The sequence below is a fragment of the Xenopus laevis genome, chromosome 3S, assembly GCF_017654675.1.
Source record: "Xenopus laevis strain J_2021 chromosome 3S, Xenopus_laevis_v10.1, whole genome shotgun sequence".
Taxonomy (NCBI): domain Eukaryota; kingdom Metazoa; phylum Chordata; class Amphibia; order Anura; family Pipidae; genus Xenopus; species Xenopus laevis.
The window spans coordinates 102,212,998-102,228,466 of NC_054376.1; the positions used below are offsets into that span (position 1 = coordinate 102,212,998).

General features: G+C 34.0%; 1 protein-coding gene across 1 annotated transcript; it reads right to left on the reverse strand.

Annotated features, from left to right (window-relative positions):
* Nucleotides 1–1,579: 1,579 nt before the first annotated feature.
* LOC121402207 lies at nt 1,580–8,260 on the reverse strand. Its single transcript, XM_041588699.1, has 11 exons — nt 8,135–8,260; nt 7,715–7,773; nt 7,326–7,388; nt 6,769–6,825; nt 6,445–6,495; nt 4,376–4,441; nt 3,208–3,258; nt 2,995–3,027; nt 2,381–2,413; nt 1,850–1,876; nt 1,580–1,735 (listed from the first exon to the last, which is right to left on the reverse strand). Exons 1-10 carry the CDS (start codon nt 8,181–8,183, stop codon nt 1,868–1,870), a joined length of 471 nt encoding a protein of 156 aa, XP_041444633.1. The 5' UTR covers nt 8,184–8,260; the 3' UTR covers nt 1,580–1,735; nt 1,850–1,867.
* Nucleotides 8,261–15,469: the final 7,209 nt, after the last annotated feature.

Genomic DNA, 15,469 nt, shown 5'->3' on the forward strand with positions numbered 1-15,469 from the left:
TTTAACAAGTAACCTTCTGTGTGGTACTGTATCAAATGCTTTATCAAAGTCTAAGTAGATTACATTACTACTACATCATTCACATTAAAAGGAATTACATTATTATGGCAATATTTATTATGCATACAATATGCTGGCACAAACTCAGAATATTATTATTTGTAAAAAAGTCCATGATATTATCCATTAAAACTCATTCAAAAAGCTTTCCTATGAATGATGTCAGACTAACTGAAATATAGCTTTGAAGCTGAGAACAGGATCCCTTATTGAATAGCAGCACCACATTGGCAATTTTACAGTCTCTTGGCAGTGTACCATACCTCAGTGACTCCTGAAAAATGTATCAAAGAGCTTTGGCAATAGCAAAGGTTAGCTCATTTAGTTCATTTAGCTCATTTAGTTTCTTGGGATTAATACCATCCAGTCCTGGATCTTTGTTTATCTTTTCATGTTCTAGTCTCTTTTGAATTACCTCTTACGTGAACCATGCATTATTTATTGTATCACATGAATTTGGACTATTAAGAAGGAAACATTTAATAGTTGATTCCTCATTTATGTAGACACAAGTAAAATAACACTTCAGAATCTCTGCTTTTTCTCTGATCTCACCAACCAGCTGACTCCCCTCAGACATTAAGGGTCCCACCACTTCCAGCTTCATATTTTTAATTTTTAAATATTTAAAAAATAATTTTGTATTCTTTTTACTCCTTGCAGAAATACCCTTTTCCATCTCTAGCTTGTCTAATAGCTTTTTTTGCATGAATCCTTGTACCTGGTAAGTGTTTTGGCTGTCCCAGCTAACTTGAATGCCTTAAAAGCACATCTTTTCTTACTTACCACAACACCAACACTTCTATCAAAGCATAAAGGTTTTGTTTTATGACAACATTCCTTGCTTGCGTGTGGGAATTATTCTAAAAATAATACACTTCAGTAGTAAAGATCCTTTGGCATTGTGTAGTGTGTCATAACTGGCATGCTGCTCAGAGCATGTCCATGCTCCCCAGTGCAAATGTAAATATGGGGAGAAAGCAATGAATAGCTTTGTATCTGTTACCACAAGCCCCTATGGAAGTAACAAAGAGATCCCAAAGTGCACAAATTATGAACCCCATGCCAAATCAAAACCTATTCAACTGTGGGCAGGATTTAGAATTTATTTTTCAAGACTGGATTAAAGCATTCCATTCCTTTAAGAGGACTATGATGACTTTTCAATATTACATTATGTTATCTAATATTATCTAATACAATTATCCTTTATTTCTCAATTTGGTTCTACTGCAATGTACTCTAATTATATGAGACCGTAAGTCTAATTTCTTCTCCCTTTTAAATATTGGGAGCAGGCCCCATACATCTCTTAACATTATCTTATTGTAACTGTGCATCTATTCTGATGAAATGTTTGTCTGTGTATTGTATTTTATTTGTACCCTTTTACTCTGTAAAGTGCTGCAGGTAATGACCAAAATATATAAATATTAAAAATAAATAATATTTTTCTTATAGTACAATATTTATAACAACTAATAATATACATAGCACAGTATCTTGAAAAAAAACAGACTTTTTTTTGCAGATGCTGTTTATTTGTCATTTTAAGACAATTACATTTTACAAGCAGTCATTATGCAGTATGCAGCATTAGGTAGCTGGCTACACTAGACATGAAAAGAAATCAGGTGACCCATTAGCAGAATAGCCATGTTTGCCACTTGTAACCCTGTAAATAAAAGAAGATAAAAAGAAAAGAAAGGGAAATGATTTAGTTTTTTACATACTAAAATGATCCACTTTATTACAGTCTCTTTTGTGTGCATTATTTAAGTCTGCTTACATTGAGAATTCTGGAGAGTTAAAAGCCCTAAAAAAATAACAAAAACAATTATGATCAAACATCTTGCACTAGGAAAATGAGTGGTATGTAAGAAACAAACAAATATTACAATCTGGAACATAATATACATTTTAAATTATTTCACAATCTTCGTTTTTATTAATCAAAATGCAAATATTTCTATTTTTGATAAGGTTTAAGGCTAAATGTTACATATAGGATTCCTTGAAAAGTTCCCAGTTAAGTTGAGTTTTCAGAAACATTACAGCATGTACAACATATGCTTTATGTGTGTGTGTGTTGCCACTTAGAAATAACAGGTTTGTGCATGAAGGCAAAGTATATTTTTGTTTGGACAATTAAGAATGTTGATATTAACTGTATCTCCTCTCATGGATTCAATTTTTTCTTGTAACATTGACAGCACTTCACTCACAACTGGATAGACACTGCACTGTCAATGCCCTCTTATTATAGTGTAGCATAAACTTATCTTTGTCATGTAACAAGCAAGGAATAATGTATTCTTACCAATGACCCAGTTAGACTGAGAAGGCTTATTCCCTGTAAAGATATTAAAAAATACATTTGTAAGGAATAGTGTTCAAGGTTCTAAATTAAATTCAGAGGATATTGCCAGGAGAATATCTCCATGATCCAGTTAGCACCGTAACATGATCACTCAACATTTAGCAGGACAATATTATTATCTCTAGGTAGATTTGCTATGCATAATAAAATATGGAAACATTTGTAAATAGAGATTCAGATCAATAAACATGCTACAATGCAAATATTTGCATGACTTACTTGTTATAGGGAAATAGATTGAAAACACTGCAGTTGTGCCTTTATGTAAGAGCAGATTCTGCTATATATATATAAATGTGCCTTTTACTATGCATTCTTCTTTACTGGGGCACAGCATCCTCCACTGGTTCTAAAAATTTAGCTGGGAAAAGCTACTATTTCTTGATATATTTTTGTTGTCTTTATTTTTAAAAAAAATCAACTTGGTAATTGGTAATACATTGTGTGATGTAGGACAAAAAACAAATATAACAAAAAACCAATTTCAAACAAGAAAATGCCATCCATCTTTAGACCAATAAAGGGGACATTGAACAAAAACAGTGAGCACTTACCAATATATCTGACACACTTCCCAGAGGTTTTTTCTAATAAAAGTAATAAAATGAATTGCATTTTTATGTATTATTTACACAACTGCTAAAATTGGCTGATATTATAATAGTTAAATTCAAATAAATGATAATAACAATAACTGGGTTATATTTTAGTGTTATATAAATAAAAGATAAAAACAATATATTGGTCAGGTTTCAAATTGTTCTTACCGTCAAGTCACATACTGTGTTCAAAACTGTGCCAAGAACTTGAAGAAAATCCTAATAAACATACAAAAAGTTAGTTTAAAACAAGTGTTTCTTTTCATATTTTTTTGCAGTTAATTTCCATAGGAAATATCAATATACATTCTAACACTGTATATTGGTCAAAATAATATAATTTGTATGTGACTAAGCACCATTTTAGCAGAGTGCAACTAGTTCTGTCCATATTTACCAGAATGTCTAGTAGTTTACTCTACATGCTTAGATTTTGAGTAGCTGAACTTTTCAGTACTGGACAAGAAATAAGTCCAACGTGTCCTAATGCTGCTGCATCCCTATTTATTATAATGTTGTGAAAATCCCTTGCAGATCTGGTCCGAATCATATTCATAAGCTACAAAGCTATTCACTTAACTGGTCATAAAAAGCAAAGAGATTGTGCCTGTGGGTAGTCGTGTATACATGTGTGTACATAGGTCTTAGCATTTTTGTATCATAATTAGTAGAAGGAAGAACAAAGACAGACATCTTTTATAATTAAATTAACAAGCCATTAGAATTAATATATTAGAATTAGGGTATTTATATGTTACCAGAAACAATCTTGACCTAACTCCCACCTATGGATTTGGCTTATTTACTAATAATTCAGGTTGAAAATATCAAATTGACAAAAACTCTAAATTTTCAAGTTTACAAACAAAGCAAATAAACAATTAAAGTTTCAAGTCAAATTGTACAACTTTATAGAATTACTATTGTCAAGTTTTCAACAAAAACCAGCATAAAGCACCCCAAAATTCATGAAGGTTAAAAACATATTCAAATGGTTAAAGGGACAGCTATTGCACCATTGACTTTTACATGAATTAGACAGGTATTTTCAGGTTCAGACTTTTAGCAGTTTTAGGGTATAATAAATCTCTAAAAATGTTGATTTTTCACTCTACAAATTAAAGTTTTTTCACTAAAAATTTCAACAAACAACAACCAAGTTTTTAAATAATCCCATTGATATCTCAATGGTCAGATTATAAAAACAGAATGTTCTTTTGCTATACTATATATACATTTAAATGAAAATGAAATACAAAGGGGAGTTTTATGTATTCCTGCTGATACTTTGTTGTGTGTACTGATTTTAAAGCAAGCAAAGTGAAAAAATATTTACCACAGCTTCAAGGAGCTTCTGCGCAACATCACTAGCAACATCGCCAACTTTATCAGTAGTAGTTTCCTAGTAGAGAAAACACCTCATGTCATATTACAGATAGGGATGGGTGAATTGGACATGTTTTGCTTCTCCATGCACTAGGGACGGGCACATTTTTTTCACCTTGTTCTGCCGCAGAAATGATGGCCATAGACTTGTATGGCAATGCACATCAAAAATAAAAAGCCAGAAATATTTTTGATGCCCATTAAAGTGGCCGTCGTTGACACTTCAACGGCGGTGATTTTTTTTCTTTGGCGAAACAAAATGGGTCAAATTCGCCCAATCCTACACGCAACATTTTTTTCTCCCATTGGAGTCTATGGGCTTCATTTCAACTGCTGATGCCTAATTACAGACAACTCCATTTATACAAGCTCAATTACTCCTCCAACATAATGTCAACAATGCTATTGAAGTTTAGTTTTCGAAATATTGTAAAGGGCTCTCTTTTGACACAGTCATAATTCTACTGAGTTAAACCCTTTTACAATATGTTTTTTCTTATCAGGGTTCCCTTTGCTTTGTACACAAATAAGTAGAGAGCCTTTTCATGTGGATCCACTTCCTGATTCTACATACAAAATCTGAAACCCATGCAATACACTGAGAGGTCATTTAATGCTTAATGCAATTGAAAAGAGATGGAATGCTTCTGATGAACTCTATATTTATTTTGTAAAATGCTTGACCATTCGTGATTAAACAGCCATACAACTTCTCACTATTTCTCTCTTATACTGTAGCAGCTGCCATATTACTTTAAAAGTTTTATGATTTTCTAGAAACCATCACATTCTAAGGAGAGAGATGACTACAATATCCACGACAGCCTTGAGGAAGAAGAGGACTGAAAAAGCCACTCTCCTTCTTGCCATGCTCTCCTCATTGTGTTCATTGGGCTTGTAATTCCACTACCTATTCCCCACTTACCCTCCCACTGACTCTTCTCACCATAGCTTAATTATTGTAAATAACTGCCAAGATATTTGTGAACACAGGGTAAATGTACATTGTTATATTATATATATATATATATATATTACTTTGGCGTGACATCCCTTCCCTGCATAAGCAAGGTCTCTCCTCCTGCCTTATGTTGCTTGCCCAGTATGGAGCAGTGAGGATGTAGAGGAGAATGCTGTACAATCTTGTCTGGCATTTTACATGTGGATATATTCCTAATTGCCCTGACTCTTAATAGATACACAGTATGGCATTTGCAAGTATTTGGTTAACAGTTTCATGGGAGTTTGGGGTATATTCTTCCACTGTACAGAGCACTGGCAAGGCCCCAACTAGAAAGTTGTGTACAGATTTGGTCACCAGAGTTGGAGAAGATGTGCTCAAGGGGTGATATAATAACTATGTATAAATATATATGGGGATTGTATAGTAATCTCTCTAATGCTTTATTTATCAGTAGGTCCTTCCAGCTGACACATGGGCACCCATTCTGATTAAAAGAAAGGAGACTCCATCTAAATATTAAGAAGGATTTTTTTAAGGTGCGAGCTGTGAAGAAGTGAAAACCTCTCTGAATCTATCACACTGGCTGATCCATAATATACCTTTAAGAAGGAATTGGATGGCAAGTAAAGGAATACAAGGTTATGAAAGATAACTCAAAGTACAGGTTGATCCAGGGACTAGTCCAATTGCGATCTCAGAATAAGCAAGGAATCTTTCCCCCTCTGAGATAAATTGGAGAGGCTTCAGAAGTGTGGAACTAGGGGTTGGCAGATGAGGCAGCTGAATAGGGTGCAACAATTGGGGGGTGCTGGGCAGCTACCTTTTCTGCCTAACCTTAAAATAGACTCAGCTGCAATGGGGGAAGTGGGGGTGAGCTGCCAGCTGGGGTGCACTCCGGCCAGGCCCACTTCTGTTTTGCCTTTCTCTGAATAAACTAGCAGTTAGGCAGGTTAGATATAGACTGAAAAAATTGAACCTGATGGATGTGTATCTTTTTTTTCAACCTAATTTACTATGTTTGAATATTTTTCAAGTGAAGCATGAAGATACATTACCAGAACATCTTTTGTTCCCAAAATCTGATCAAGAGAACAGCCTGCAGTTTGCTATAAAAATGAAAAAAAAAAAAAAAGGTTATTACAAGAACAGTGGACTGATATCAAATTGAAAGTGCAAACAAAAGTGGATTTGGACATTTATTATCAAAATAGGCATTTTTGCTACGTACAACCCTTATAATTAGTTGATGGACAAAGTTTTGCTGAAAATTTGCAAAAAGACAAAAAATTTGGTAAATGCATTAAGGTTACTAGACAATTTCAGCAATCGAAATTAGGAATCACACAGACAAGACAGAATTGTATAAAAACTTTAATTACCAGTAACGTATCAAGTTCTTTTAGAAATTGTCTGTACAGGGCCTCATTGTTTTCATCCTACAAAAAGAATACAAAAAAATGTCACAGACCTATTTCTGTATTTGTTTGCACCATGACTAACTAGAGTCACATTGGGGTTGGAATCTGAAATCCTGGCATCTCAGTCCTGTTGAGGTAGCATAAAAGTCAATGGGAGAAGTCCCAATGATTTTATTGATGTGTGCTTGCTCTCGTGCCATAGCAAATTTTCAGGAAAATGTAATAATAAATAAGCGTTAAAAACCCGAGCGGCTTAGATCGGAGTTTATAGCACCCAATATTGGGATAACTTCGGACCTTGATAAATAACCCCCTATATGATTAAAAATATGTATATTTGGGAAGGTTTCAATTCAGTAATAGATGTTTTTCTTTGCCAGGTATTCTTCATGACGCATTAGTACAATGTGTTTTCATTTATGTGTGTATTTTTGTTTTGCATGGTATGAAAATCACAAAGTGAACTTTAAGTGCACTTTATTGAAAAAGAACATCTTTATCTTTACATTATTGCATACCTTTCCTTGTTTGTAAAGACATAACAATCTCTGGAGCTCTTTTATAAGGTCCGGGGTGTTTTTCTGAAAAAAAAATAAACGTTTCTAAATTATATTGATCTGAGTTCAAAGAAACATTTTCAAATCTTGCATGTGCTAGAATTAAATCATCTAGTCTTCTAGTTTATGTTATTGTAACAATTGGAAAAGCAAAACATATCTAAATAAGGCTATCACACAGTAGTTAGAGTACTGCCTTTTTGTCAGAGATTTACAAAATAATTTTGCTGTTAAAACCTCAAAAACCTTTTGACAAAAGAAAATGACTTCTAAAGGATTTCTAAAACAGATTAAATTGGAAGAAGAGAATATTACAAGTTTCTTAAGTAGAGTAAAAATGAATTACCTACCACCAGTAGTGTTTTTAGGCAGCTCACCAGGTCAGTATTTACAAGAGCAGTTGAAGAATCTTTATCATAGGAAGAATATTTTTAAAAGAAGGAATACAATAAGATTATTATGAAGTTGAAGTGTAAAAGATAAACTAAGAATATACAAAAAAGTGTGAAACACTATTGCATGTTTGTTAGTTGAGACTTCACAAGCCAATTGAATATTTACTGGCACAAAAGTAAAATCTCAAATGAGCTTCAAAACACAGGTTGAATGTTCTTAGAACAATTTAAATTTACATAAACAGAATCATTAAAAATGTAGATAGATTTGAAAAGAAATCATTAAAAATGTGTCATACCTTTGTAATAATCCCTTTTCAAAGTCTATTTATAACATTTAGTAAATAAAGTAAATAAAAATACGATATATCTTACCAAAGCAACTGCTTAGAGCCACTAAAAGAAAAACTGCTGCTATCTTCATGGTGCCTTAGTTTGGCTATTGAGTCTCCAAATAATGTATTCAAGGTGTATCTGAAGTTGTGAGTGTATAATTCACAGAAGCATGATATTTATACTGTAGAAATGTGTTTAAGAGACTTTAAGATGACGCCTCTGTCTTTGTAGCAATGCCAAATCATTAAATGTTCTCTATTTACATTCTTGCTATTTACAATTCCCAACGCAAACAATCTTTGAGGACTTAAAAATATACAATTTACATTTTCATCTGTCCCTCTTATCAAAAAAATTGAAACAAATTTGACTTCAATAGGAAATTGCAGCAGAACATAGATCATATACTCTAGTGTTCTCTTACACTGTATGTATTGCCTTTTCCAAATTTTCCCTGTCAATATGCTGTACTTCATCATTTTCTTCTCACATAGAAAATTCTACAAAATTTTGTGCAATATTTCAACCTTACCATTTTACTCACTATAGTATTTGGAGGCCAAATGATCAAAAATGTACTTTTTTTTTTCTCCTAATATGAAACTTCAAAACTCTCCAAACTCGAATGTTTGCTATATAAAAACCTAAAATCTTGAAAACTCATCATGTAAAAACAACTCATACATAGTAAGTAGCAAAATCACATTCTACTCATGTCAACGAGTCTGCCTAATTTTCAAATTAATCCTATAAACTGAAATAGAAAAATATCTTGAATCTTGCTAATACAACTCCCTTTGATTTCTACACAAACGCTCAAGCCTATAGATAGATGTTTTATAGATGTTTTTGCACTTAATAAATCTTAAAAATTAAAATTTCCTAAATTCAAATTGCATTTTTACCACACAAAACTCAAGTGTAGTAAAATTGAAACATGATAAATCTCTCATAAAGTGATAGTCAGAATACCAAGTCTACTGTCTAATGACCATTTTATGTGATATTATATAATATCCATTTCTATATCTACAGTTGTAAAGTGTTAATTTTCTATAGAATGGTGCATATAATCTAATGGATGATTATTCAAGAGTTGTTGTGTTGTTTAAAATTAAACAGTGATGAAACCTCAAAACTCAAATAGTATCTTATTTAAGAAAAAAATTAGACAACTATTACTGATTATTCAACTAAACTCAATGTAAGGAAGGCTATTAACATCTTCAAATGGGTCACTGGAACTCTGCCATTGACTTCTGAATGAACTTAGCAGGTTTTAGGTGGCGTATTATCAAAATTGAATTGTTCCCAGGGTCAAGGTATGATAAATCTTGAATAGTCCCAACTCAAATTTGAGAGTTGTGAACAAAAATCCAACTTTAAAATTCCAATTTAAATTTACAGTTCAAACCTTAATAAATTGGCCCCTTGATATATAAATACCATGTATTACAAGATATAATATATGTTCCCTTCAGTCTGTCTGTGATTCCATTACTCAATACTGCTTTACACTGACACTTCCAGGACTCTTCTTGTTTTATTTCCATTCTCTTGAACTCTATTGTACATAGCATCATGAATTAATTTCTTACACTTCTTTTTAATACTAAAATATGTCTAATGTAAGACACAACACAGTATTAACTTTCAACCAATATTAAAGTCACCACAAAGTTGATTGAGGGACCTCTGCAGTTAAAGCCTGTCTTAATTGAACAGTAACACCAAAACATGACAAAAGGTTTAAAGGAGAGACAATATAATGCACTGTTGCCATTCAAGCACAGGATATACAGCAGATAACAGATAAGAATCTCATTGTATACTACAGATATTATCTGCTGTGTATCCTTTGCATTTTCCCCTTTTTTTCAGCTTTGAATTGCTGCCCCATGAATACACATAAGATTGTTTATATAAACTATAGTAGAGTTTCTGAAGCAAAAACAGCCTTTTTGATGTCATCCCACAAGTTTTCTATTGAATTAAGGTCCAAGGATTGGGCTGGCCACTCCATAATGTCAATCCTGTTGGTCTTGAACCAAGATGTTGCTCGTTTACTGGTGTATTTGGGGTTGTCTTGTTGAAACACCCATTTCATTGCTTTGACATAAGGCAACATGATCTTTTCAAGTATTTTGATGTATTGAAACTGGTCCCTGGTATGCAATACAGTATATAGGCTCAACGCCATAGTATTAGAAACATCCCCATTTCATGATGCTTGTGCCACCATGCTTCACTGTCTTCAATCTACTGTGCCTTGCATTCAGTCTTTTGGGGTTGTCTGACAATCTGTCTGTGGCCCATAGAAACAAAAGGAACAATCTTGCTTTCATCAGCCCACAAAATGTTACACCATTTCTCTTTAGGACAGCCAATGTGTTCTTTGCCAAAGTGTAACCTCTTCAGCACTTTTTTTCAACAAAGGGACTTTGTGAGGGCTTCTTGCCAATAGTTTGGCTTCACATAGGTGTCTTCTAATTGTAACAGTACTCACAGGTAACTTTACACCTTATTTAGTTTTCCTGGAGGGAATCATTGGCTGAGTCTTTGCCATTTAGGCTATTCTTCTATCCATTCAAATGGTAGTTTTTCATTTTCTTCTACATCTTTCAAGTTCTGGTTGCCATTTTAAAACATTTGAGATCATTTTAGCTTAGCAGTCTATGATTTTCTCTTCATTTCTTTATGTTTTGCCCTCTTCAATTCACTTTTTAATCAAAGTACGTGTTCTTCTTAACAATGTCAGGAACAACCCATTTTTAGAGAGAAATGCACTATAACCAGCATGCACAGCATTTGCTGCCTTCCCTCCTTAAAAAAGGCTGTAATTGACACCTCTTTTTTCAAAGAATGAATGACCTCACTAACTAAACTCCACACTGCTATTATTTGGAACAAGCTATTATTATTTTAAACACTGCTATTATTTTGAATCAGCCTTAATCAAGGATTCAATTACAAAGAATCAGCAAAATGCATGTCATAACTGTTGCATCTGTTGATTTTCTATTACTCTACTACACTTAGGGGCAGTTTTACTAAGGGTTGAAGTGAATTCGAAGGGAATTTTCGAAGTAAACAAATTTGAAATTCAAAGTAATTTTTGATACTTCAACCATCGAATAGGATACTTTGACTTCGAATTTACTTTGACTTGGATTCGAAGTAAAACTCGTTCGAATATTCGACCATTCGATAATCAAAGTACTGTTTCTTTAAAAAAACTTCAATACATCCCAAATTAAATTTGCCGAAGTGCTATGTTAGCCTATGGGGACTTTCTACAACATTGTTCTAAGTCTTTACACATCGAATAAAAATCCTTCAAACTATCGCTAAAATCGTTCGAATCGTTCGATTCAAATGATTTAATCGTTCAAACGAACGATTTTTATTCGACCGCAGTATTGCCAAATTTGTTGAAAAAACTTCAAATTCGATATTCAAATTCAAAGTTTTTTAATTAGATGGTCGAATTTCAAAGTTTTTTGTACTTTGAAATTCGATCCTTGATAAATCTGCCCCATACTAGTAAATTATTTGCCATGTAGAAATATAATTTATTTAAAAAACTGTGATTGATCAGGTTAGTGATGTTGGACTGCTATTATTCTGAACACAACTGCAGGTTTTCAGTGATTTTTTATATTTTTATTATATATTTATTTTATATCTAATCTAAATAATGATGTAGTAGCTTTTTAATCAATTTAACAAACTTAGCAGAACCCACATTCTCTATGATGCTAAAAAAGTCTGTTTAGAATAGTTCCCACACTGAACATATTTGCCCTGGGCGTGGTAATTTTATAAAGCTGGATAAGAGTGGTGTATATAACATACCAACAGAATTGCACATTTTTATTCTCCAAATGTACATCATTTTTTTAAAATATGGTATAAACACAAATTGTGAATATTTCTGCACATACGCAAGTCTGTGTTACGCCACAACACTCAAGATGGAGAAACTATTCGAGAAACAGTTTTGCAAACTGCGCATTTTAATTATGGACAACAATATTTTCACACACAACAACCTCGCACAGTGGCCTCGCTCAAGCAAAAACCCATCTCATTTGAGAACCATTGCAAATATTTATGTGCACTGCAAATTCGCAAAATGGAAAGACGGCCACATCAGTGCAATATTCAGGAAAAACTTGGGCAATGCAATAATTTGTAAATAAATATGTTCTGCACAATCTATATAAATCCCCTAGTATGTTAGAAAAGACAGATACCAATAAGCAAGTCTACCTGTCTATGGATATACTGTAGTTTTCAGGGATGTGAACAGATGTTTCAATGGGAATTTTGTATTAAAGCAATACATTGATTAGCTAAAATAAATGCATAGAAATGCTATTTGATAAACTCAGAATTGCTATTGAGGTTCATTCACTTGAGGTGGGTTTTACCCTGCAAAAATTTTGTGTCTTTTCAGAACTTTGATCATATGAATATATTTTATCGATTAAATGCTTTGTGCTTACACACAGTGAAAACTGTGTACTTTAGGGGCCGATTCATCAAGAGTCGAATATCGAGGGTTAATTAACCCTCAATATTCGACTAGGAACTAAAATCGTTCGACTTCGAATATCGAAGTCGAACGATTTAGCGCAAATCCTACGACCGAACGATCGAAGGATTATTCGTTCGATCGAACGATTAAATCCTTCGAATTGAACGATTCGAAGGATTTTAATCCAACGATCGAAGGAATATCCTTCGATCAAAAAAAACTCAGGCAAGCCTATGGGGACCTTCCCCATAGGCTAACATTGAGTTCGGTAGCTTTTAGCTGCCGAACTAGGGGGTCGAAGTTTTTCTTAAAGAGACAGTACTTCGACTATCGAATGGTCGAATAGTCGAACGATTTTTAGTTCGAATCGTTCGATTCGTAGTCGAAGTCGTAGTCGAAGGTCGAAGTAGCCCATTCGATGGTCGAAGTAGCCCAAAAAACACTTAGAAATTCGAAGTTTTTTTAATTCGAATCCTTCACTCGAGCTTTGTAAATGTGCCCCTAAATGTGACATCAATTTTAATGTAATAAGTTGCAAAAGATAAAATGAGGTAATAGATGCATATGTTATGTACAGTTTATTATGCAATGCTGAGAAAATATCTAAAACCCCTAAATAGAATTAAAACACACATGACATGGAGGTTTCAAGCCTAAATGAATAAGACAGTCTTTCAAATCAAGTCATTTACTTTATTAAAATATTACCAACTTGAAAAGTACTGAGATCTCATTTTTTTGAAAATGGCATGATGCCAGTGGCAGTGGCACAGTAAATATATAAAAGTACAAACAAACTCTCTGTACATATTTGTAAATATGTGCAAACAAGAAGGCTAATGGCAATATTATAATACCCTTAGGCATAATGATAGATTGTCCTAAGCAGAACATTTTATGCAACATACTGTACCCACATTTGCGATGAGAGAGACTTCTGATACTTTGCTAAAGAAATAACAATAGCTGGCACTGGTGAGGGTGTAGAATCACTCTGGGTCGAGATTTTGAGTGTCGAGTATGAAGCCCAGCTACTCTTGCAGATACAAGTGGCTTCACAGCTGGGTCAAGTTGTTGCTGTGGGTGACTTCAATTATCCAGACATTGACTGGGGTAATGGGGTTGCTAAGACAGAAAAAGCTAGTAGGTTTGTAAATATGCTGAATGACAACTTTTTATTCCAGCTCGTTCAAGAACCTACTAGAAAAAACTCTCTTTTGGACCTTGTAATAACTAATAATACTGAACTCATCTCTAACATTTGTGTGGGTGAGCATTTAGGGAATAGTGATCATAACATGGTCTCCTTTGAGATTCTGTTGCAGAAGCAATTCTATAAGGGAGTAAGTAAAACACAAAATTTCAGACGTGCAAACTTTGACAGTATAAGGGCATCTCTGCAACATATTAAGTGGGAAATGCTTTTCACAGGGTTAAACACAGAACAAAAATGGGAAGTCTTTAAAATGCTGCTTAATAAATATACTTGTCAGTATATTCCACTTGTAAGCAAGGAACGTTGTTGCGAAGCAAATCCTTTTTGGTTCAATAGAAGCGTTGGTGTTGAGGTGGGTAAGAAAAGACGTGCTTTTAAGGCTTTCAAGTTAGCTGGGACAGCTGAATCATTTCTAAGGTACAAGGAGGCCAATAAATCATGCAAAGAAGCTATAAGGCAAGCTAAAATTGATATAGAAAAGGATATTGCAGCAAGCAGTAAAAAAAATCCAAAATGATTTTTTTAAATATTTTAATAGTAAAAAAATTAAGCAGGAAGGGGTGGGACCCTTACTATCAGAGGGGGGTCAGCTGGTTAATGAAAACAAAATAAAAGCGCAGATTCTGAATTCATATTTTTCATCTGTCTACACAAATGAGGAACCATTTATTGAAGGTTTCCTTCTTAATAGTCCCAATTCTAGTAATACAACTAATGATACATGGTTCACACATGAAGAAATTCAAAAGAGACTAGAACATGTTAAGATTAACAAAGGTCCGGGGCCAGATAGTATTCATCCCACGGTAATTAGCGAGCTTAGCTCTGTGATTGCCAAACCTCTTTACTTAATATTTCAGGATTCATTCTGGCATAGTGCAGAGAGACTGGCAAATTGCTAATGTGGTGCCTATATTCACAAAAGGATCCCGTTCTCAGCCTCAAAACTATAGGCCAGTTAGTCTGACGTCAGCTTTTCGAAGGGTTAATAAAGGATAAGATACTGGACTTCATAGCAAATCATAATACTATGAGTTTGTGCCAGCATGGTTTTATGCGTAATAGATCTTGCCAGACTAACTTAATTTCTTTTTATGAGAAGGTAAGCAGAGACCTCGATTCTGGGATGGCAGTGGATGTGATTTACTTAGACTTTGCTAAAGTATTTGATACTAGTGATGGGCGAATTTATTCGCCAGGCGCGAATTCACGGTGAATTTGCGCGATTCGCCGCCAGCGAATAAATTTGCGGCAAAAATTCGCCGGCGTCAAAAAAAAAAATTCCGAAAAAAACGGACGCCGGCGTCAAAAACAGGCGCCGGCGTCAAAAACGGGCGCTGGTGTCAAAAACGAGACACCAGCGCCGTTTCGCGAATTTTTTTTTTGCGCAAATTCGCCCTTCACTATTTGATACAGTGCCACACAAAAGGTTACTGGTTAAATTAAGGAATGTTGGCCTGGAACATAGTATTTGTACTTGGATAGAGAACTGGCTAAAAGATTACAAAGAGGTGGATAAATGGAACATTTTCTAATTGGACCAGTGTTGTTAGTGGAGTACCGCAGGGCTCTGTACTAGGCCCTTGCTTTTCAACTTGTTTATTAATGACCTGGAGGT